At 40.6% G+C, this 26,632-nt stretch overlaps 1 protein-coding gene across 1 annotated transcript; it reads right to left on the bottom strand.

Annotated features, from left to right (window-relative positions):
- Window positions 1–567: 567 nt before the first annotated feature.
- On the bottom strand, window positions 568–22,633 carry srms (src-related kinase lacking C-terminal regulatory tyrosine and N-terminal myristylation sites; the record flags this gene model as incomplete). Its single annotated transcript, XM_083895103.1, has 8 exons — window positions 568–767; window positions 1,595–1,751; window positions 1,887–2,068; window positions 2,972–3,130; window positions 4,667–4,814; window positions 9,334–9,500; window positions 16,917–17,038; window positions 22,254–22,633. The coding sequence occupies 8 exons, from the start codon at window positions 22,631–22,633 to the stop codon at window positions 568–570; spliced, it is 1,515 nt and encodes a 504-aa protein (XP_083751229.1).
- Window positions 22,634–26,632: the final 3,999 nt, after the last annotated feature.

Here is a 26,632-nt window from a genome sequence, read left to right as displayed (position 1 = left end):
CAATTTTAGCACTGGCTTTGCAGTCAAATTACAGGTGAATAATTTAAGTATAATGACCTGCATTTTCATAACATTTCAACATGTGTGCATACACACAGACATGGCACATACCAAAGTAGTAAAATATCATGTATAAAAACACAGACGGGTATAAAATTCAACGCAGATGGTGCTGTGAATGTGCTGAGGGTTTTTCTTGAGAAAGGAGTGCATTTACACACCTTTCGCAGCTTTTTTCAGTCCTTGTCTTTTAGCCAAAAAAAAGAAATCCTCATTTACGTTCTAATTTTCCCCCTCTTTCTCATTTGATTTAGCATCTTCTCCTCTGCATCTCCATAAGTCCATGTCCGATGCTCTGGTTGTGGTCTTACAGTAAATATACCCTGTTGTAGAAGTGTATTGCATGGGGAATGAGAATAATTCCTTGCAGTTTCTCATCATCCGTTTTTATTCCTCCTTAAACTTTGGTAGTCTGCCCCCTCTGCCAGTAGATCGATTGTGGAGGAATTGCTCTTGCACCATTTATACTGCCGTCATATTTTCCCTCCATGTCTCAGGCCTCTCTCTCTAGACCTCTATAGTCTTGAAATATATCCGAGCATAGATTGAGTCTAGTTGACTGTGCAAGGCATGGAAGGAGGGTCTCTTAGAGGGCTCGGCAGCCCAGCAGTCCATCATGATACGGTAAATGTTCTGAGGACAGCGGTTCGGACAGGGCAGTCGAAATCCAGACGACAGCAGATCCAACACTTCCTTATTACTTTTTCCTAATGCAGATTAAAAAGAAAGGAAAGAAGCGCGAGTATTAGAAGTAGTACACTCATTTGTTAAAACTTTTCTTTTACAGAGAGACACACGGAGAATTAGCACAAAGCACAAGAGTCTCTGCAAGAGGTGAACGTGGTCGGATAAAGTCAACACAACTCTGACAAAGTGAGTGCAGGTAATCTTCAAAACTACCTGGCTTTAAGAAGCGCTTAAATGATAAAGGATGGTGTGACTCAGTGTTTTCCTACTGTCAACAAATCTTATGCAAACAAATATTTCATCTGAAGTATTTGTTTGCACATTTAATGTGGAAAAGTGCAATGAAACTGGATGAAATGGAGCATTTGTTGGACTCCATGAGCTTAATCAGCATTTACTCACAGGTCTGCGGTGCATTTTTATCGGCTTCACCTCCAAACTTTGTCTGATTTATTTTTTGTTCATGTCCAATGATAATACAGTCATCGATTGTTTTAGTGAACCTTACTTTTTACAATGTGGGAAAGTGTTTTTCATTTACTCTTACATAATTTTAATAGCGACTTCAAAACTGTTCACTCGCTGCTGCGTTTGCACCACAGGGCAGAACAACTGTGTTTATTGTCATTTTCTAGTAGGTTTACCCAGTTAAACCGCCTGGTTATAGCATGACAAGGCTTTAGCAGTCCATTACATTCCAAAATTCTATCGCTTCATTGATAGATTTTATCTGTTCATGGGATTTTGTTGACAATAATACAAAAACAGACCATCAGTTTCATATAATGTATAAGTCTTTAATTTAAAAAGCTAAATAAACATTAGCGTAAAGCAGTCAATTCTCTACCTTCATAAGGCATTTTGCCACGTGACATCATCTCGTACAGCAGCACGCCAAAAGACCAAACGTCCGATTTTACAGAGAAGCGCTGGTGAATCGCCGCCTCAGGAGCCGTCCACCGCACTGGGATCTTTGTGTTTCGACTGGCTGTATACACACTGTCCTGGAGGGGGGGGGGGGGGTAATCAGAAGTGTAAAAGAGACGTCTCTCCATATGTCAGACACACACACACACACACTGAGGCACCAGGGCCTCCAATTTCACAAACAAAGCAATGGTCTTGCCCCTTTTCCTTACCTTAATTATCCGGGCCAGTCCAAAGTCGGCCACCTTGCAGACCAGGTCGTCTCCCACTAGGATGTTCCTGGCTGCCAGGTCTCTGTGGACAATGTTCCTGTCCTCCAGGTAGGCCATGCCCTCTGCAATCTGACTGCCCATATAGATGAGATGAGCCGATGTCAACACCTGACCTTCAGCAGCTGAGAACAAAGACGAGCAGGTGGTGTTTTATAACGGACCAGGCGTGTGTTAATAAAAACTTACATTCAGGACTGAGTCAAACAAGACAATGGAGCCACTTTTTTTGAGTGTGTAAATTGGATCACAGTCGATGGCGATGAACAGTAAACCTGTTTTTCAGGTAGAAATCGAGTTTGAGTTTTGAGTCTGGGTTTGAATGTGAATTACACTACGTTAGCGCTTCTCTCTGCAACACCAAGGAAAACTAATGCTCAGTTCTCTTTCGGAACTCCCTTCATCCCCAGAAACTGCAGAATGAGCGACTATTTAATGCTGTGCAGTAAAGTCGGTGTTATTTGCACAACACATTATAAATTGTCTTCCAGTTCCAATAATCAGCTGCAGCATTTCACTGCTGGGTAAGGAGGAGATTTGCAGGTGGAAGCTTTTTTAATGAGAATAGGAGGCTGTTGCTTGATATTAGATCCCGTTTGTGTGAGGAGGAAATACGACGACTGGCAAACATATCAGTTTTATTTCCTGGTATTTGTGGCGGCTGAAGTTAACCGTCTATATGCAAAAGGCAGACAACCACACACACACAAACAGTAACTAGCATCCACTGCTATGAGAAAATATGAGTGGAACCACTCACACTCGCTGACTAAGGACTCCTCGTGATTAAAGCATTTTGTGAAAACGTTGCAACATTTCTCTTCCAGAATGCAGATTATAATTCCATTTGCTGTGGATTGAAGTTGGAGGAGATTTAACGCCACGTTAACGGCCTAAATAGTGTCACACGGGGCTTTCCGACAAAAAATGTCTGAGGGAAGGATCGAAATGTTCAAACCGACAGATTTACAATTCAAAAAGGATGACATAGTGTTTTCCAACTTGTGTGCGTGTGCTCGAGGACTCACAGGCCAGGTAGGACTTGAGGCTTCCTTTGATCATGAGCTCGGTCACGATGTAGACCGGCTCTCCTCTGGAGCACATGGCCAGCAGCTGGATGAGCTTCGGGTGGTGGAGGCTCTTCAGCGCATGAACCTCCTTCACAAACTCATCCTGCTTTGTGTCCTCTGGAGGACGAGAGAGGAGAGAGAAAGAACCCGTGATGAGTTTGTGCCTTCATTTGATGAACAATAAATTCCTCTGTGATCCCAACAGTGAAAAACAGAGAGCATGTTGATGATTGGCATATTTATTTGGCTTGTAAACACGCCTGCCTTTGTCTCCTGTGATGTTCACTTTTAAATATTCATTCCATTCTCCTCACAGTAAATCATAGTGGAGAGTTCTTAGAAACAACTCAGTGAAGTTTGATTTATCTTGATGTTATTTACTCTTTGTGGTGTTGTTGATACAGAATAAGTTGGATTAAAACTACTACCTGAAGGCATTGATAAGAACTCAACAGTTGTGTATCTTCCTAACATATTCTATATGTATATGTGTATATGTTATGTGTATATATACATATGTATGTATACATATACGTATATATGTACACATACATATATACACAGATACGTACATATACATACATATACATATATACACACACATATACGTACATATATATAGACACATATATACGTATACGTACATATACATATATACACACATATTTGTACATATACATATACATATATACACACATATACGTACATATACACATATATATGAATACGTATATATATATATATACATATACACACATATATACATACACACGTATACGTACGTATACGTACATATACACGTACACGTACATATACACGTACATATACACGTACACGTACATATACACATACATATACACGTACACATACACGTACACGTATACGTACATATACACGTACATATACACGTACATATACACGTACACATACACGTACACGTACACGTACACATACACGTACACACATATACACGTACACACATATACACGTACACACAGACTATAATTTAACTACTTCATTGCTGCATTTATTTTTATGGTTGTTGATCAGCAGCCTCAGATCAGAATGATGTATGCATGCATACAATCATGTGCACAATTAAAACAATACACACACAAACACACACTATAATTACTCTTTGTGTTTTTTGTTTTTTTTTTAGCTTTGGCCTCTCGATCCTGAATGAACGACACTTTTGTTTCTGCTGTACTCCAGCAGGACTGTCTCTGTCACAATGCCCTGAATAATCAAACACCTGCAAGTCCACATTCCAGGTAGGATTCCTTACAGTAAACGATGGATTGTTTTGCAGTTGTCAGGACAGGGGGAGAAAAAAAAAACAAAAAAAACAACACGATTACTTTATGGAGTCATAAAATCCTGACTCAGATTTGACCTGCAGCTGAGTGTGTCAGAAACAGAACTTCCTTGTATACTCTAATCTTCTTAATCACAGCTGTAACGTCACACCCATATCAACGCAGCCTATTGAGGTCTTGTGTTAAGTGTCGGGAACACGCAATTCATTCTAGAAAGAAACACTATTGTGGTATTTCTTTTGTCTGTAAAACACACAGGGTATCATTAAATGTCTGGATGTACAATACTTTAAACAGAGTGCTCAGACACACGTTATCCTCCCTGCTTTCCTACCTTGTTTCAGCATCTTGATGGCAACTTTCTTGTTCTCCGTGGTCCACACAGCCTCCCACACCTCTCCAAAGTGCCCCTCTCCCAGCTTCTTGTGGAGCTTGAACTCCTCTCGAGGTCTCTCCCATGGCTCCATGTCGAACAGCTCCCGCTGCACAGAGACGACAGGGTGAGTCCCACAAAAAACGAGCGTTAATGCCAAACAGTGCAAAGCAAGAGGACAGACACTGCTGCAGAGTTTAACGCACTCATTCTATAGTGACAAACAATATGGAGAATTTTATTTAATGATATAACTGGATGCTCCTGATGTCACCCAATGACGAATGTATTAGGGTAACTTTCTGATTAAGACATGGAGATCATACTTACTGGAGAAGCATGACCCAATAAATAAGCTCACATTTCTGGATATTAAGAAAAAAATGTTGGGTCTTGACTATAGCTGAAATAATTCATTGATTAATTGAATTAATTGATTAATCAGTTTGAAGCTTTTTCATGATTAAAACAAGATTTTCTGATTGTTTTAGCTTCTTAAATGTGGATATTTGCTGGTTTCTTTGCTCCATATAACAAAGAAATCATCAAAACTGAATCATTTTGGTTTGTGGACAAAACAAAGACATTTGAGAACATCGTAATTTCCAGGGGTTTGACAAACACTGATCAACATTTTTTTAACATTTTCTGACATTTTATGGAACTAACGATTATTAACTGATAATGATTAACCGTGAAAATAGTCGACAGATTAATCAAAAAATAATAGTTAGTTGCAGCTCGAGTTGACAGACTTTTGTTTGTTTGTGCGTTTGTAAATGAGTGTTGCTGCAGGACTTGCATCATAAGAATAGGTGTAAAAGCCAGAATATTTGGTGTATGGAAAAAATAATAAAGATGGTGGAGTTGACACATTTCCTAACAGTGAAGGATTGTGCATCGAAAATATTGTTTGACTCATGAGTTTTACACAGACGCTGAACAATTCATGGAGTTGAGACACAGAAACAAGTCAGTGGGAAAACTGCAGTTGTTTGATGTGTGAGATCAGACCGAGCTGTGAGCAACACTGATGCTGACTGAAGGCGAGACCAAGGGAAATGATTCAGTAAAAAAAAGCCATATTATTTAGGGCTTTTTTATAGTTTTGTTTGTGTGGTTCAGGTTACTTTAAAATACAAGCAAAGAAAACAGCACCACATGTAAATAAAGTTCTTACAATATATAAAATATTGTATTTTTCACATGATAACATTAATTAAGGTTACACTCCAGTGGAAGTCGCACTAAAAAGTTGACACTTTAATATTTTTTTCTGAAAATGGCCTTATTTTGAAACTGCATACATGTTTTGGAAGTGTTCCAATACTGTGATAGAGAAATAAGACTTTTGCACAGTACTGTCTGTGTGTAATCTGTATGTTTTCTTGTTTTTCAGGATTGATGATCAATGACAGCTTTTCCCCCTCAGATGATGAACAGATTACCAGTGAAAGATGAATGAGTGAGTGACTGAAGAGAAGAAGAATTTGAAGAAAGAATTCATGGCACATTTATGTTGATTTTATGAGACATTTATTGTCACAAACAATCAGGTGCTACAAAAAAAAAAATGGCTCCACTGATCAAGTGCTTTGATGGACATGAAATGAACAGACCAATCAAATGAATAAGTTAAAATAAATTAAATCAGAAATATTAAGAAACTAAAACACTACAGATCAAGTTAAGTTTAAATACAGATTTAAAAATATATATATGTAAAAATCAAGTGGTGATTGGGTGTTTATCAAAACATGTTCATTTAAGATTAGTTTCGCTTTGTATATTAAAAAAAGCACAGAAAAACAAATGTTAAATAAAGACACTTGGTTACAGTCTATTGCATAAAAAAGAAAGAAGATGTTTTTGCATTATCTCCCAGCACAGCAAAAATATGGCACATTCTTTTTTTTATGGCAGATTTATTTATTTATTATCCCACTAAATAAACGATTTTCCCTCTTTTTTCCCTAGTTTGGACTAAAGAATTGCAACTAAAGCTTTAATAACACAGTCCACTGAGCAGTTTACTGGGCATTTAAAACACACACACACACAGAATAAATCCACTTTTAGAAACCCAAAGCTAATGAACGAGTCACACATCAGACCACAAACTACACTTTATCACTTTTTATTGACCGCGTCTCCCTAATTGCCAGCAAGAGAGGAGACCTTTTGCCAAGTCGTTAAAGTGATTAAAAGTACAGTTTGTGGTCCTTTTTAACGGCAGAATATTTAACTGCTGGGACATTTTTACGACAACAAAACGCCTGCAAATGTCTCATTTTTCGAAAAAGCAGATTTATTCTTGTGGTCGCCGCTCGCAGTGATCGGCGTTTTGGATACCGTGGTATCTACCGCACCGTGCTCTGATCGTTCATGAAATATTAGACTCCGAATGTCAACAATGAGTGAAGACGTTGGATGAAATCCTCATCCTTAGACCCTCAAAGTCACAGTGATATGAAATGTAATGTTTCTTAGAATCGCAGTAGTCATGAAATGCAAATGGTACACACAAAAATCGATATTATAATCAATATACTTATATAATCTGATGTCTGCTGTTTCTATGTTAAAAAAAAAAAAAAAAGCTTGTGAACGGCTTTTAGTTATAAAATAAACGGGAAATTACTGAAAATTCATCAATAAAATGAACACGAAAGCCTTCGTACAGTGAAGGAGGAATGATGTGTTCGTTAGATCACATTAATATGCACAAGGCAAACGGCATTTTCATGTTTTTCCACTTTCACTGGAGATATTTTATACGTCATCTTGCTGCTAATCTCTTTTCTCTGCAGTGGATTATGACTCGGGACGTAGACTGTGGATGTTAATCCGCCACAAGCCGTGCGTCTTTTACAGTTGGCCTTTACTTTATGGAAATTGAGTATTTTAACAGTGATGAACAGCAGTCTTTGTTGTATAATGTTGTCAGTTGGAAAAAGAGTGATCTACTTTCCTATTTTCTTGGACACCAGTTGAACTTTGTCCAGCACTTGGACAGAAATTTCATACATCAAATAAATCCGATATAGAACATTTTTGAAGAAGGGAAAAATTAATCAATAAAGCCACAGATTAAAATGACAATAATATATTACTTGTTACTATAAGTCATAATCACCATATGCTGTGAAGACACCCCTGTTTTTTCCTGTTTAATTCCTATGTACGTGTTCTAAATCTATGTGTGTGTGTGTGTTTCTGTGTCGGTGTGTCCACAGCCTCAGATTCAAAGCCTCTGCTGGAAGAGAAGAAGAGGGGAGGAATCACTGAGTGGCCTCTGATGACTGAAAAGTGACTTCAACAATTTTTTTTTTTTTATCCATGAAGCAAAAGCTGCTCGTCTTTGAAACCATTCCTAAAAAGGTTAAATCATTTAATCCCTAAACATATACTTTATATTTTGATGCCACTGTCGGACAGACGTGAGCAGAGCGTGGTGTGCTGTTGCCACTTTCCTCATTTTTCAGTAAAAAAAAAAAATAAACAGACAATCCTCGTGGAGCTTATTTGCATTCGAGTGGATAAATAATGAATAACGTTTGTTGGTGGTTTAATTTTAAGCCGCGTTGCTGATACACTGCACGTAATTATGCGTTCTTCTTCATCTAAAAACCGTCTGAACTATTTTTACTCTGTGGTTGATTACTCTGCAAATATTTGTATATTTGTTGCCCTCTGTAGATTTATGCACAAAAAGCAAGAGACAGACTTTATTAGTATGAGAATTCAGTCTTATTTTTTTTTGAATAATCAGCATTAACAAGGACTGTTAACCAGAAGCTATAGACACCAGCAGTGTTCTACATTAGGAGACAAACAGCTTCAAATCCATTTAATGTGTTAATTTGCATTTTTAAGCATGAAAAGCTATCGGCAAGTTCCCCATCTGTGATGAGCTCAGACTTTGATGGATGCATCTGATCTGTTTGTGATTGATATTGGCAATAAAATCCTAATCATGATGTTCTTTGAGTAATGGCTCCCAGTTTTTTTACTTTTATAAATCAAACGTTTTTTATGAAAGGATAGGTGTCCTTTGTCATTTCCCCCCCACAAAAACAACTCAAACCACACAAAGAAAACCTGCATCAGCTAGTAAATCGTGTTCAGATGAATGAACTTGTCACAACAAATATGATGGAAAACCGTCGTCGTAAACAACAAAACTCACACGTGTGGCACAATTCAGGGCTGAGCAATGTGGCTTAAATATTTTCACTTGATTGATTTTTGATTCTTGTTAAAAACATTTTAGCATTTTCAGCCACGGGTAAAACATTAAAAGTGATTAAAATGTCTCGTATATTAACCCTTAACACACCAAGTCACATTTTTGTGTGTTTGGCTTTTAAATTCTAGAATATTTGATCCTTTTTTCAAGCATATGGTTAAACACGTATGCCAGGTTGTGAATTTTTGAGTGTTCTCAATGCTTTTTCATGTATTTTATATTTAGTCTATTGTAAACAACATTTAACTAAAATACTCACACTAACACACCTTACAAACACAAAAACGGCCTCATTAAAACCCATTAAAATCACTATTTTTGATGCGTCATGACCAAAACTTGGCAATTTAAAAAAATGAGGAGTAAAGATGTGTCTTACCTGCTGAGCGCAGGGCTCCACCAGCAGCACTCCCAGGCTGCGAGTGTTTTTCTGATAGTAGGAGATGAGTTCTCCCAGGGTGCCGAAAGAGATTTTGTCCGAGACAAAGTATGCACCGATGATAGAGCGCTGAATCCTAAAGTGAAACACCTTCCCCTCACTCCGGGCTGTTGGGAAGAAAGGAGGAGTTGCGTGATCAGATATGCAAATACTACAGTCACACCCACATCCAAACCCTCCAGAAATCAACTTGTGAGTCTTGCAACCGAAAGTCACTTAAACCCACGGGCAAAAGAAACTCCACACGGAAAATCCCAAATGACTCAGTTTAAAGCGGTAAATTCATGGAGAGCAAAAAATAAAACATGTAGTTAATTGACGAGATGTTAAATGACTTGAAGATATTTGCAGGAACCGAGTCCCATAATGATGATAACACCTTTGTTTGAACGGCACCTTGCAAAACAAGTAACAAAGCACTTAACATAAAATGATACAGTCAAAAACTCAGCATGTTATTAACTCTGTATATATGTAGTCTTTAAACAGGTACATTCACAAATGCATAGAAAAATAAGTACTTTTAAAGGCATGGGATATTGAGTAGTAACACGAGGTAATAGTATTTTTTTGAAGGCAGAGGGCTTTTCAAATGAAATCAGAAATCACATTGGGCCATTTGCCTCGTTGCCTTGTTTTTTTAACATAGAACCAACATTTATATACATTTCAGCTGTCGGAGCTTCCTCCTGTTGTCAGGGAAATCCTATTCAGGGAACATTTATCCCATCTCAACCCTACAGGATGAAAAAAAGTGACAGTCCTTTTTACGGATTTTTTTAATATAACGTGGCTAAGCAATTAATTTTAACCCGTTAACACAAGTTGGTGTGACTCAAAGTATAAACATATATTATTGTTATGGTACTAGTTTGAGGTTATTCTGATGTCCATACTCCATATAGCACATTCAATAGTAGATTTGCATGCTACCAATCTCTCTTGTTAACCTGGCACCTTTATTCTACATAAAGTGACCTGAACAAGGTAAGTCAGCAGCCATTTTGTTTTGTAGTCCCATTATTGAAGTAACATTTGCATATATTGTTGTTTGAAAACAATGTCTTTTGATAAATGTTTCTTTATTATACACATTGATTAATGTGCACTTGAACATTGCCAATCTCTTCCCAGCAGAAATCCATATCCTTCAGTGTAAGCCAACCATTTAAGTGGCATTGTGGATTGACAATTAAGTTAGTTATTAATCATAACCCATATTGATAAATAGCTAAACTAATGAGTGAATCAGTGATTTTTTTTTTTTTTTCAATCCTAGTAGTATAATGAATTGATCCAAACGCACGCCATTATGTGGTGCCTCTATTAATCATGGCACTGCCTCAACAGTTGATACACACTTGGATGCCATAAACTCTAATGACATTGAATGAACGTGAAAATCTGCATGTTTTAATAGTTATAAGAAAGGGAATCAGTAAGACAATAAGCGATAGTGTCTGTTCTGCCTTCATACACATGCATGTAGGCACGGAGTGTGCACTGACGCTGCATTTTTCAGGAGGATAAGCACAATGAAAATTAAATATCCAACTGGAGCATTTTCCCTCTGGGACTTAAAGGACCTTGCCTTGAAAGAAGGGGGGGGGGAGGGGTGAGAGACAGGGAGGACAGATAGGTGGACGAAGGAAGTCAATGAAAGGATGGAGAGGGGGGAAAAAAAGATGGTTAAGCCAGAGGGTGAAAGACAGGAAAGGACAAAGTAAATGAGGACCAGGAGGGGAGAACAAGGCTGGGGGTGATGGAAAGAGTGTGTGTGTGGGGGGGGGGGGGGGTGTGCAGTAACAGAAGATTTAAAGTCACAAATCACACAAATCTCCTGACACGGTGGACGTCCATTAGAGAATTGGCTGTAGGCTCATTCAGTTTGGCAGCGTTGTCTGATGAGGACAACTGGCTTCAAAAGTAACGCACGAGAAGACGATGAGCGTTACTATCGTTTATAGTTTATTTGCGAAACGCCTCACACAACTAGCCTACGCGGTCGGGGGCAACAGCAAGGGGTATATCTGCGAACTTGTCCAATCCTCAACTTTCCAATATACCCAAAGTATACGCACTCGCACCTGCCACTAACTGTTTTAATTAATTATGAATAAATTCAACAAAATAACTGTTAAATATTATGATATAATGCTGACTACACTTTATACATGTTCAAAGTATCCAAATAAACTCGATATTGAACTCACTCACTCTCCCACACCAAAGACACTCCATAGAGAAAATCAGTGATTTTCAGCTCACAGGGACACAGGAGCTGCTAGTCTACTGCCCCGTGTGGTCAGTCTGTGTCACTTCAGTAAATCAAAAAAAAACATTTTTTAAACCCCGAATTGATAAAATAACACATTTAAACTTCCAATAACTCCTGCTGTGATGATAAAAATAACTATTTTCTCGATGGGCTTTGGTGTGGGAGAGTGAGTGGTTTACAAAGCAAACCAAACTCTACTGGACCAACAGAAAACAGTGTCTAACAGTGAAGTAAAGTAGATTTTGACTGATAACAAGCATGCCCGTCTATGACAATGCGACAGTATCTCAAACAACCACACTTTAAAAACCCTGAACTATCCCTTTAAGAAATAATGCCGTCCAACCCAGAATGAAACTGTTATCCTACTCTTTTCAAAGTGAAAAAAGACCCATCAACGATATAACTTTCAATAAAAAAACCCTTCATCTATTTAATACTTCAGTGCCACAACTTATCCACCAACTTCACGCGTTCCAAGGATGAACCTGCTCCAGGCGGTCGTTCACCGTGACATAATTATGTCCGTGACTCGCCCCAAAACCACTAACTGTTGACTCTCCATTTTACTTTGCGTGTGTATTAAAACAAACAAAACACAACACGTTCATTAACGAGCTCTGGAGGCGCCGCTTGCAGTCTTTATGGGTAAAAGCTATTCTAATTATCTCCTGGCTTCAGCTCAACACTTGAACAAAATCGACCAAATGAGACCGTATCAGTCGTCTCATCTAATTCCAGGGGAGAAAGCGGATGCGAGTCGTTTCTCAATTAACTTGGATGCTCGCGACACAAATACCTACATCATCATCATCATCATCATCATCATCTTCCTCATGCGTGTACAGCCAGAGACATCTGCCCTGGTTTCCAGTTAGCTCTACATTAACGTGGCAAATAAGATTTTAGAATTGATCTTGGAATAAAAAGAAATATGACAAACGCCATAAAGTATATCTGTTATATCATATCAATAAAAGCCAGAACAATATAATGTATAATGGCATACATTCATTTGAAAGTATGACACTATATCAAATATTTCTCAAAATACAATATTCCAATAAACCAATCGTCACTTTGCCAAATCATGTCATTATAAAATTCAGGGAAAAATCGTCAAGTGTTCAACTCATGGGCTGTTGAAAAGAAAAAAAGAAACAATAAATTTTCTAAAAAAGTGGATCCTTTTTATAATTATGTAATTTTTTTTAATAATTATAATTATGAGATAAGATAATTCCAAGATTTCACTCGTAAAATAAAGAGATTTTAATCTCTGCATGACTTTAAAGTTAAATCAAAATGTGCCACATGTAAATAGTTGTTGTTCTGCATTAAAAAAAATAAGCTTTTAATTAAATATTAATTGGGTTTTTTTGCATTTTGATTCTGGGTCAGGAGTACTTTAGGTCTTTAAGATACAAACATGAATTGATTTTCCATTTAAAAAAAGTATTATACTCCCTGTATACAGTAGACTCAGTGCTGGGAAAAAAGATTTTGTTTATTTATTTACTTGCAATTAACATTGGCACAAAATTTAGAGTCTATGTAACACCTGGTTCACACTGGATTCGCGGCGTGTGTGCGTCGTCGCTGCTGCGTTTCCTCACGTTTTAAATTTGGCACCCTTGTTAACAGATTATCGCGTTCACACCGAGACAGTGTGTGTGTCTACCTTTTGAGTTTCAGCATCTATGTGCTGCAAAAACAGACAAAGACAGAGACAGTAGGCAGGAATATTAGATAAAAGTGACAGTAGTTATAGTGTCAAGGCTGAATATATGAAAAACATAAATATATAATACAGCAGCTGTAATAGTTGTATCGGGTGAAGGGCAGATTCTCTCTCTCTCTGTCTCTCAGTAAACAAAATTTCACTTCCTCGTGCAATACGATAACTGATACGATATGTTAAATTACAAATTATGGCTCTCTAAAGTAAACAGTCCCTGCCAGCTTCACTCGCTGCATGTTGCTACTTCACGTCCCCTCACGGTGGCGCTACCCCAAATGAATGAGGGAAACTTGAGCAGAAGTTACCTGGCTGAAGAAGAGGGAGTTTATGGCGTGATAATGGCAGAGAAAGCTACGTTAAGAGATGCTCTATCCACGACGCTAAATACACAGACTTTGTGCACTTTGTTCTCCACGTTGTGAATAAATAGAAAAATCCTGCACTTTTAACATTTACATGGATGTTTTGTTTTTTGAGAAAACGTCGTATCGTGATATTATTGTTATTGTGGACCATGGTACACATCGAGGTACCCTGCGATTCCCACCCCATGTCAGAGACAGCAGACATGCCACGCGCATGCATGACATTCAGTGTCATCCAAGCCTGAGGTAGATTATCATTTCGTTATCATAAATTATTTGCTGTAACTTTACATTCAGCGATTTCCAGACCACAGCTATTGATGCAGGTCTATTCTACACCTGTGTTTCTCATTTTAAACCTCATTCCCAGAGGTCGACCTCTAACATGGCTGCTCGAGGGCGCGTCGTGTCACTTCCTGTCCTCCAGCTGCAGAGGCAGGCAGCAGAAATCGAAGTTCAGGGAGAGGGAGGTGGACAGTGGCTGGAGAGACCTCGAAGGACAAGGTCTGTGGTGTCTGGGGATTTGGTGGGGAAGCGGGTGATGGGGAAAAGAGAAGTCACGCGTTACGAAGGTCAAGAGCTCAATGCACTGCGACGCAGACATTTGAGCAAACAAAGAAACTGCAAGACAATTCAACCTGCAGCAGTTCAGCCACAGGAGTCATTTTACAGTCACGTGTTTCACACACACACACACACACTGTTGTTTTTTTCTTTTTTTTTGTCTTCACACAAACAAGCTGAGCTCTGCATCCTCACTGCTACTCTGCTGCTTCATAGCTGAAATTTAACTCCCTTCTCCACCACCTATACTTTCCCACCCCTCACATGGTGTGGGAAAGTAAAGGAAACATCGATATCAGACAAAATATCGCTTTCAAAGTAAAGACGAGTATGAATATTTGAATCTAAATCTGGCCACACATCGTTAATCACCTCTTCACAAACAACACCATGTTCCTCACAGTCCCGATGAAGTAGATTAAGGATCCGGAAGCAGCTTTTTTTGGATGTTTTAATACTAGAAGTCAGACAAGTTTCAACACCTTGTTAAAGGCCACATTATACTTCTCCGACTGCGTATGCGTTATCCGTCTGCGTCACCACGTAGACCACTCGAGCCTTTATACTTCTGCGTCGTGGTGACGGACACGCGCTGCAATTTCCCGCCCGATCAGTAGGGGTCGCTGTGCAAGGTTGTTGTGCTTCTGGCTACAGTGAGCAATGGCGTCGAGAGAGAAAGACTGTTGTTGTTGAAACAGTAGCCATTTCTCACTTTTCTGTGTCAAGGAACGCCGTTTTAAGATCATTTGAGGCGAGAAATTGGCCATTTAGAGTCTAAACATGGGCTGTGTGTGTTAAGATATGACGTATTTATAGTTTGGCAGCGGCGTTATCGGCTGGGATGAGCTCCGCCTCTGTGGACGGTCGGGTGCGCACTGTGAGCCGGCACAGAGCAGCTTCGCTCGGCCTGTCCTGAGGACCAATCGCAGCTCTTGCCGTCTCCGTAGTCCCTTGACAGAGTGACGGACACTTAAAAAATATTTTGTGCAGTCGGAGACTACGTAGAGGCTCTTCGACAGGATCTGCGTCGACGCAGAGTCTCTGCGTAACCTACGCAGAGCACTTTACGCAGAAAATTGGGCTTAACACATTGCCGCATTTCTACCATTGACGCCGGGAAAGTGGATACGTCAATTTTCGGGGGGGTATAAGGGTTCCTTGTGACATTGTTTTGAAATGTCTTCGAGCAAACATGGAGGATTTCTGAAGGCAGTGATTTTGAAGAGTTTCTCGGCTTCGATGACATCATCGCTGATGACTTTGAACGCGCTGAGCCAATCGACCGGGATTTACGGTTAAGACATAATTATGTTTGAAGACGACGAGGTCGGCGATAACGACGATGAGTCAGAAGGTTTTGAAAGCGACGGAAGACGGAGAATTACTACCGTAATCGACGGAGTGTTTTCAACCGCACAACCAGGGGTGAAAGCGGATTTACCTGCAGATGCCACAGCGCTGTAAGCACTATCACCGTCACATGTGAAACAGACTTGTTCTTCACAGTCCATCAGGACTAAATCAAGTCACTGACACAAGTTGATATTACTTTATTTTCTTACTGTTTTTTTAAAGCTCATAGAGTGGTCCTGTTGCACATATATGTTAGTTATGGAGGTCTACTTACATACATTAACTTGTTTTTATGGTCAAAAACCTCCGAGTTGCTGTAAACGAGGCGATAGAAATCCCTCTTTTCTAATGCTGTTACTCAGCCGCGATATTTCAGACTGAACTCTGACACCCAGAAGACAGACTGTGTTGTGATTGGCCAATACCCGGAAGTGACATAATCAGCACACCCGCTCTCAGAAGCACAGCTCCCCCCTCTGGAACGGTGAATGCACTGCTCCTCATTATCAAAACATTGTTTTAACAGTGTTTAAAAATAGCTTCTTCACGACTCCCCGCCACAGTCCCTTTTATGACTTTGACCCAGAGTCAGAAGACACCGTCGCTCGTGAAACACCTCCACAACGGATGTTATTCTTCTTCTGCGGTACAAGGTACGCAAGCGGACGTACCCGGAGCAGGGGGATCGCTTTTGCGTAACCGGACCGGGTTTTTTTCAGAGATCTCGCTGAGCCCGAGATTACAATACAACACATCGTTCTCAGCAATGGCTGAACTGTTTGTTTTTCGAAAATTAAGGGCTTCTTAAACAAGGTAATGACGCAGATACACACTAAAAAACAGCGTTAATTGGAACTTCCGGTCTAGGTCCGCTTTAATTGAAAATAGTTATTCACTTTACTGTGACGGTGTATCTAAATAAAGTCACATGAAAGCCACACGTGTAAGCTCTCAAATACTTTTTGAATGTTGTTCCTATCTGCTACAGAGGCTGAGAAATCAGTCATTTGCATCAGCATTGAACCTCAGGTTTGACAGGCATTTTTTCCAGGCATTTCAGGCCTTAATGGGTTAAAGTCACTGCATTAGAACCATAACAAGCGTCAAGAAACATGAAACAAATAAAAGAAAATATTGAATGAGTTTATAAAAGGGAATACGAGAGGGGGCCACGTTACTGTTGAGAATGATTGAATGAATGGACGGATGGATGAGTGCTCACCAGAGATCGTGTACTCGTTACTGTGACTCTCACTGATGCGAACCAGGAACGAGCCATCTTTATTTTGGGAAGCCAGGAGCAGCTTCTCAGCTTTCACTCTGTTTATGTTGCCGTAGTACCACCTGAGCAGAGAGAGAGAGAGAGAGAACACGGACACAAAGACAGACAGACAGGTGGGAGACAAAAAAAGAAGAAGAGCGGAGTGACTGGGCGTTCATGAACCGTCGTAGAATAGAGTTGATCACAAAATAACATAAGAGGAGGCAGAAGACGAACAGAAGGAAGTGTTGCATGTGAAAGTACACACACGCAAGATAAACATGACTAAACAAATTATTGTTACACAGTAACAAACTGGTCCAGTGAGTTACAACCGCAGCAGAATACAGAGCTTCCGTACACCTCAACACTTCTGTAGCTGCACAAACCACAGTCGAAGCTGGTGTCGATCGGGTCAAGAGGACGTATTTTTGGGGGGGAATTATCCAAGTTAAAATCATAAAGACAGTAACGACGTCTGTCACAGTCGCAGTGTTTGTGCCGTTGTTCCTTACCCATTTGTTCAGATATCAGAAAGTGACCTGTATTTACTTTGAATTATCAGGCAGGGCGGGTCTGCTCTCCATGACACTCAGGTTTCACTGAAACTAACAACAAGCAGCCGCACAAGATCCCGGATACAAACACTTAAGAAAACCAGACACTGGAAATTTAGTTTATATATCAATAAATAATGTTGATATTTATTGATAAATATCAACATTATTTATTTTTTATTATTTAGTTTTGTTATAGTCCACAGGGCAGACCATGTGGCTCCTTCCTGTACGTGAACAAACAGGAATTTACCTGATAAATGTAAGAATATAGATACAGTTTTCAACCAAGTGTGTATTATTCATACTCTTCACTGACGCACACGTCTGCCAGTGATTAGGCGTGGATCATAAAGTTTATCTAAAGTCCAAAAAGTCACTCTGCAGTGCAGACGGCGACAAACCCTAACCCTGACCACGAGGTCCAGGAAACTCTTTCTAAATGGAATAACCGTAAAGCACTGATCTGATCAAACTCCACCTTCTTTTCCAGGAAGTTGACACAACAACAGCGGCGGCGTGTTTTGAAGTCAGTCATGAGTCTCAACTGAGTAAAACCTGTCTCACACTAGAGGATAACTGGACTGATATCTGTTCCGATCTGGCCACTCCCATAAATGTGAATGTCTTCCGATTTTAGGCTGATTTGAACAGATTATCTGGCCAAATTATCCTGTAGTGTGATGAGTTAACGGACGCAGTTTTGCCACCATCAGAGTCTTCCTGATTTCAAATCGTTTGATATTCATGACTGAACAATGAATAACCAATGAGAGCGAGTTGACCGGGAAACGGAACATACTTTTGTTTACAATCGTCACTTGTACAAGACAAGTTGATTCCGTCACTGACTTCATCCACGCACACACACACACACACACACAACAGCTATTAACTGACAACGCTGACAGTTCACCTCCACGAGTTTCTGCGAGATCCCAAATTCCTGGAATCTCCTCTCTGAAATTGTTCGATTACATGCCAAGTGCATGCATCTTGACGGGATTGTCTAAGTCTACGCTTTCACAGGTTTAAAAAACCTCTAGTGTGGGACAGGCATAACCAGGCAAGAAGGGCAGCGGTCATGAAGGTACGTCAAACCCCTCAATGACTTTAGAGAATACTCTTTAGAGATAGAAGAACAGGACAGACAACCATGTCTCTCTTCTGATCGTATCCTCCACTGTCTTTGAATGGTCCAGACAAACTTCAGACTCATCCATCCATTATCTACCGCTTTATCCTCCACCAGAGGGTCAGGGTCGCAGGGGGTGCTGTGCCTCTCTTATTAAGCCCAATTTATACTTCTGCGTAAAGTGCTCTGCGTAGGCTACGTAGAGACTCTGCGTCGACGCAGAGACTGTCGAAGAGCCTCTGCGTAGTCTCCGTCTGCACGAAATATTTTTTAAGTGTCCGTCACTCCGTCAAGGGACTACGGAGACGGCAAGAGCTGCGATTGGTCCTCAGGACAGGCTGAGCTCAGCTGCTCTGTGCCGGCTCTCAGTGCGCTCCGGGCGTCCTGACAGAGGCGGAGCTGATCCCCGCCGATAACGCCGCTGCCGAACTATAAATACGTCATATCTTAACACACACAGCACATGTTTAGACTCTAAATGGCCAATGGATAACGCATACGCAGTCGGAGAAGTATAAAGGCCACATTATACTTCTCCGACTGCGTATGCGTTATCCGTCTGCGTCACCACGGAGACGCCTCGAGCATTTATACTTCTGCGTCGTGGTGACGGACACTCGCTGCAATTTCCCGCCCGATCAGTAGGGGTCGCTGCGCAAGGTTGTTGTGCTTCTGGCTACAGTGAGCAATGGCGTCCGAGAAAGAAAGAGAGAGAAAGACTGTTGTTGTTGAAAAAGTGGCCGTTTCTCACTTTTCTGTGTCACGGAACGCAGTTTTAAGATAATTTGAGGCGAGAAATTGGCCATTTAGAGTCTAAACATGTGCTGTGTGTGTTAAGATATGACGTATTTATAGTTCGGCAGCGGCGTTATCGGCGGGGATCAGCTCCGCCTCTGTCAGGACGCCCGGAGCGCACTGAGAGCCGGCACAGAGCAGCTTAGCTCAGCCTGTCCTGAGGACCAATCGCAGCTCTTGCCGTCTCCGTAGTCCCTTGACGGAGTGACGGACACTTAAAAAATATTTTGTGCAGACGGAGACGACGCAGAGGCTCTTCGACAGTCTCTGCGTCGACGCAGAGTCTCTACGTAGCCTACGCAGAGCACTTTACGCAGAAGTATAAATTGGGCTTAATGTGGCCTGGTTAGCTGACATTGGGCGATAGGCGTGGTACACCCTGGACAGTTCGACTTCAGACTCAAACACCATCAGACCTAAAGGTGACAAAATATCTATTTGCTCAAGACTCAACCGAGTGACTACCAAAGGGGTGACAAATAGCGTAAATGAGACGTTACAGCTGGGTTTTTTTATTTAAAGTTTGAAATTGGCCATCTCAAAACCATCAGAGAGGTGATCAATTTAAGAATTGTTCCTTGAATGTGCTTAAACTTTAACCTAATCTACTGTTGAATAGACATCTTATAATATTACATGTGCTTTTTAAATTAGTATATTCTTGGGTTTTTGTTCAGTTTGAGGCGTTGTGTGTGGATGCATGTTTGTTTGCAGACCTGCTTGTTTTTAAATTGCCCCCCGAGGAGTAATATTGGATTTGAATAAATGCACTAGATTAGACTCATCTAAATTTAAGGGGTTTTTCTCTCAGCGTCTCTTAACGCGTCGACATTCCTCTGACAAAGTCAGCGATGCCATTGTCGTCAGTCGGTCGTCTTCACCTCTAGTTTTAGTGCCGTGTTTGACAGCCAGCGGGACGCGAGGACTCAGCGTGGCATCAGGTAAGTTAGGAGAGACAGTGAAGCGAGCGAGAGTGAGCGCTCTGCTGAAACATGATGATTCCCTGTGGCTGAATGAATAATGGAGGACCTGCAGCTGCAGAGCGGTGAACACATGAAGGCTCTCTGCTACTTTTATCCACACTGCTTCAGCAGCAGCAGCAGCAGAAAGCGATGCTTTTACCTCCAAAAGATTTGTATTCAACAGCAGGAGGACGTGTCAATACTTTGATCCTCAGGTAATTAATCACTGAAGCTAATTGGAACTGATAATAAGGTTTTCTGTGCAGGAGTCGGAGACATCGACAGCAGGGGTAGTTGTATATTCCACCTAAAGAATAACTCGTCTCCTCCTAACATTTCTAATCATGTAGACAAAGGTGTGGTGGATCAGAGCAGGAGTTCAGTTTGTCTGCTGAGATGTCACACATGCGCTTTGGGAAAATGTCACGAGGTGTTTCCGACTCGATCCCCAGAACACTGAAAATGTCATGTTCGGCAGCAGCAGCAGCCCAAATTAAAACAAACAATTTAAGACTAAAGAAAGTGGAGGCAGGAGTTTGTCATAGTTGGCAAATAATTACTTTGTTAATTATCACAACGGTGCCATCGATTCATCACTTCTGCCCAATTTAAAAGCAACCAATCCGTCTCGTCGCAGACAAGGTCAGTTAACGCGACATTTAATCCGAACGTAAAACTTAAAAAGATAATCGAAACGTTTGCCTTTCCAGTCGGTGGACGAATAAATTAATTACCTCAGAGGAAATTGACCTTTAACTGTGAGACATCTATGATTTATCATTCTAGATCATCAGTCTCTGCCTGAAGCTCAGGTGTTTATTGGCCTGTTATTTACTCAGACAGTTGGTGTAAAACAATGTGAGAAGGAACCACATTTGTCCACGTGATATACAAATACTGCTCTTTCTGCATCTCCTAATAATTACAAATTTTGCAGAATCACTACGTCAAGCTGCAGAAACAACTCACTTTTATTTGTATAGCACCAAATCACAACATCTCAAGGCACTGCAGGCAAACACCTTCACAATATAAGAGAGCGAAGAGAAACCCAACAATCCACACAATGAGCAAACACTAGGCATCAGTGGAGAGAGAGAGAGAGAAAAACCACCCCCTTTAAACGGGAAGAAATGCCTAGACGGGTTGGGGTAAATCTGTTGATCAATTTCTCAACCGATTGATAAGTTGTTGTTTTTTCCTCATCCATAAAACGCAGAACATTTGTGTAAAACATTAAATCAGTATACTCCTCAAACCTCAAATGGAAGACATACTTATCTATGTTTTCCACAAACCAAATATATTCAGTTTTAACATGTTTTAATCGTCATCCATGTCATGTTTACTTCAGTATAGCTGGCTTTAGGCAACAAAAGCCAACTGCTGAAGAAAATCTGTTTAATATGTCATTGAGTCGTGAGCTACATTGGTAGGTGCCATCATTTAATGCATTGTGTCCTGATACTTGTATATTTGTGATTTATTGGACTGATTTAATTTCCTTATTGTTTGTTTGTTTGTTTGTTTTATTAGTAGTTGTGGGATTGTTGCAGTCCCATCTCTGTGCATTTATCCTTTTAAGTGCATCACATTGCGTTGAGAGACACATTTCCAGATGTTTTTGAACCAAATTTCTCCAAATCCAAAGAAACACAATCATGGCTTTACAGTGAAAAGCGTCAGTCTCTCTGTGTGTGTGTGTGTCCTATAAATAAAGAAAGACTGGCCCAACAGCAGGTGAAGCAGCAGATTCAAGTGCAGATCTGACACAAAGGTCACTCTTCTTCTCATGATGATGATAATAATAATAATAATAATACTACTGAGTGTTGGAGGCAGAACTCACTTGTGTTTGGCGAACTCGTCCTGCAGCAGAGCCACGTAGTTGGCCGGGATCAGTCCAGACTCCAGAGAGCCGGTCAGCTTCTTGGCCAGCACGTAGTCCCCCCGCTTCTCGATCACCGACAGTTTGTCTCCCTCCTTCACCGTCAGCTCGTCGTCGCTGCGGGCCTCGAAGTCGAAGAGCGCCGCGTACAACTGCACCGGCCGCTTCTTCGGCGACGGAGCGCGGATGTCGCCGGACACGGTGCGGATCTCCGCCGCCTGCGCCGCGGGGTTCGCGATGACGTGGTCGTGGTTCGGGACGTTCGGGTAGCGGAAGTCGGGCCATAACCAGTTCCATAGCCGGCTACAGCACGGCATACACGAGCGGCAGCAGCCTTCCATCCCGGGACATGAAGGAGCGGCGGCAGGTTGGATTCCGCGGGACGCGCTTCGATCAGGCTTCTTTTATCAGTCCGCCGAAAACGGCCTTTTACAGCCCACAGGCACCAGCCGCGCACAGCTCCGGTTTCCCTCTCGTCCTCTCGCCGGATACATAATGCACCGCCAGCAATAGTTAGGGTAGATTAGCCGGAGGAACCGGTTTTTTCTGTTGAGACGGTGGATCTTAGCGCACGGCGGCTGCGGGAATGCGGAAGCGAGGATTAAAGACAAGACAGGTGGGATCTTCTGTTCCCTGCGGAGAGTCGGCAGGTGCGAGTGCGACGAGCCGAGGGAACAAACCCCGGCATTTTTTAAAGCACGGCTCTCCCCCCAGAGAAAGTGGCCCCGTTAATCCGCCGTAATCTGGAGTAAAAGAGAGGAAACAACTCGGGAGAGGTGAAGGTGAGGGAAGCGGAGCTGTGCGTAAAAAAGTTTGGGTTTGGCGCTAAGAGAACCCCACCTCCTGCTGCTGCTGCTGCTCACACACCTGCGTACTGAAGCACACTAATGAGAGAGGGGGTGTGTGTGTGTGAGAAGGAGAGAGAGTCAGAGAGAAGGTGTGTGTGTGTGTGTGTGTGTGTGTGTGTGTGTGTGTGTGTGTGTGTGTGTGTGTGTTCTTGTACTTGCAGCATACTGAGGACCAGTGAGGGTTTTTAACCAACAAAGTGAGGTCATTTTTACAGAGTGAGGACATTTTGGCCGGTCCTCACTTTGTTTTCATTGAAATCACTTCCTTAGGTTGCTATAACATGCTATACTCAATTTGTCAAAAAAAAAAAAATCAAATTTTGGACCAAAAATTTTGGGTCCAATTTTTTAAAATCTTGGACGACATAGTATAGTATGACGTTTTTGTCCAATTTTGGACAATTTTTTTTTTTGTCCAATTTTGGACACATTTTTTTTTGTCCAATTTTGGACCACATTTTTTGGTCAAAGATTTTTTCAAATTTTGGACGACATAGTATTGAATGACGTTTCTGTCAAATTTTGGACCAAACATGTTTGGTAAAAAAAAATTTTTAAATTTTGGTTGACATAAAATATAACATTTTGGACCAAAAAATTTTAAATAATCGAAACATTTTTCCAGCCCTTTTTGCTCTAGGGCTCCACCGGCAGACATTTTTTGGTACTGCAACCAGTAGTTCTTTGTAGATGTCGTTCATGAAGTAGATATTTGTAATTGTGTTGATTTATAAAGTGGAAATGCTGGTCTTCAGTATGCAGCAAGTACAAGAATGTGTGTGCGTGTGTGTGTGTGTGTGTGTGTGTGTGTGTGTGTGTGTGTGTGTGAGAGAGAGAGCGTATGTCTTTTGGCTGCTGGACAATTTCCTCTCGCTGAAGGTCATTTAGTTTGAGGCAGTATATTATGAATAATGTGAGTAATGAAGTGCATCAGTAAAGTTTTGTCAGTAAATCATGTAATCTTGTTTTCCTCCTCACATCATGGAAACATCATGAATATTTTTAGCCTGTTATAAATGGCTTCTCTTTTTAGTCATGTGTAAAAAAATATGTTTGATTAGAGACAGGTCATATCGACAGTGTTTTGTTTCCAGGCAACAAAAAAAGAAAACAGAAAAAACCCAAGCATTTCAGTACAAATACAATCAATACGAATCCCATTAAACATCCCACCCAGTCAGCTGTTTTTCATGTCTTATATTCTTTTATACCTCACTTGTGTTATTCGAACATTACATGAAGCTCTTTGTAACCTTGTCTTGTAGTATGCTATACACATTGTTATATTAAAAAACAACAACACTATGACCACTATATGCAGATGGAGTTTTGTCTTAGGTTTGTTGTATTCATATCTGCAGACAACTGAAGGCTGGTGAAGCCACAGGGAGAAGTGAACACAACATATTAATGACCCATCAACATGCTTTTCCTTTAGTATAAAAATTTTTTTTGTCAACTCAGCATCAATGCTCAGGTTGATACATTCACAAATTATTGGACTTTTATTGGAAATTTTTCTGTTCATTCTTCCAAACCCATCCTTTCCTGCAGTCTTTAATTTACAGCTATACCGTTGATGATCACTGAAAGTCTTGTGAGACCACAAAAAGATCTACAACATGGAGTAGTGAGACCTGCTATGATGTACTGTCTCAAAGACAGGAGGTGGAGCTGAAGACGCTGAGATGTTTGTTGGGAGTGAACTATAGGATTAGAGATGAGCACATTTGAGGGACAGCTCGGGTTGAGATGGTTTGGTCACATGCAGAGGAGGAATTATAGTGATTATACTGGAGAAAGGATGTAGAAGGTGGAGCTGCAAGGCAGGAGGAAAAGAAGAAGACCCCGGAGAAGGTTCATGGATGTTGTGAAGGAGGCCATGATGACAGTTGGTATGATAGAAGATGACAAGGGATCGGACAAGAAGGACTTCTTTCAGCTTCTCCCTTTAGGTGTCGCCCCAGCAGATCATCTGCCTCCATCTTGTCTTGTACCTTGTGTCCTCTTCTGTTACAACAACTCGTGTCCTCCTTCACAAAATCCACGAACCTTCAAGATGTAGGCAGATAGAAGAAGATATTCAGCAATAAATCATTGATCTGCACCTTTCGATTTCACCCGGTGGAATAAAGAATCGGCTCAGCTCGATAGATAGCACACTGTTTTATTAGTATATTTAGCTTTGTGACGTACAGCTCGGGAGAAAACAAACGTAATCCAAAACAAACAAAAAATAAATGGTCACATTTTTTTTTTAAAGCCCAGAAACATTTCAGCCTTAGCAGTGACATCACACAAAAGAAAGCTCTTTTTTTTTTTTTTTTTGTCTCCATCATTGCTTTCTTTGTCACGGACCCGAGTGATATGTTCTCATTGTTTTTAGGCTAAACAATTGCACTCGCGTCGCTCCAACAGAGCCAACAACAACAACAACAACAACATAAACAAACAAACAAAAAAAACCAAAAAATAAAGGAAAAAAAAAAGAAGATTTATTTTTAATGTCTTTTTTTCCCCAATCATTAAAGATGCTTCACATATATTAGTAACATTTTTCTAAAGAATCAAAATAATTAGCCACAGGTACTGGGAAAAAAGAATGTATTCACTGTTATACATAATAATAAACACAATAAATATAAAAAGAATTTTTGATATAATTTAAATGGTATCAAAGAGAGAGGGAATGGGCCTTCAGTTCCATGTGTTTTTTTTGTTTTTTTTTACAAAAGCGATGTCCACTTTTTTCTTTTTTTTTTTACCTGAGGTTGAGTTTTGTCATCTGCAGTTTTTAAGTTTTGCTAAATATACTAATAGTCTAAAAGACCCAACACAAAGGGTCTGTAATGGCTTATCATTCACTGAGGAATCATCTCCACCAGATTGTGGTCAAACCAGTGGAGGATTTTTTTTTTTTTCTCGTTGTGGCCCCACTGTGATTCTGTGTGAGGTGGAGTTAACCAACGGTCAGTCTCCTCATCCACCAGAGCCAAACAAACACACAACCGACAGCCTCCCCACAACAGAAAACAACAACCCAAAAACACTCATGCAGGGGCTCCTCACTTATCATCTTCAACCGCAACCTTTTTTCACAAAGAGCAGAAGGTTAAAGATGTTAACCTTTAACATTTAACACCGCTGCATCTAAAGTATTTCACTACTGAATGAATGCTCCTCAAGGCATTCACTTAGAATGTAGCTTTCAAAGAATAACATAAAAAATGGCCCCTCATGTTACAGACGGTGATCATTGTATTCAGACTCAGTCCCGTTTACCCTCGGTGTGTGTGAAGGAGTCAGATTAAGTGAGCACGAGGAGAAAGAAGGGATGAGAGGAATTAGAAAACAAAACCCGGAAGGAATCGCAAAAAATTCTGTACATGTAAACATTACACTTCCACTGAGTCAAATCATGAGGAGAATACCGGTTTCTAATTGGTATCACTGTCAAGTACAAAGCTCTGGCAGAGGAAATCGAGACAATCA

The sequence above is a fragment of the Microchirus variegatus genome, assembly GCF_963457635.1.
Source record: "Microchirus variegatus genome assembly, chromosome: 9".
Lineage (NCBI taxonomy): Eukaryota > Metazoa > Chordata > Actinopteri > Pleuronectiformes > Soleidae > Microchirus > Microchirus variegatus.
The sequence above is the reverse complement of the archived record's forward strand: the minus strand, read 5'-3'. Positions and strand labels throughout refer to the sequence as shown.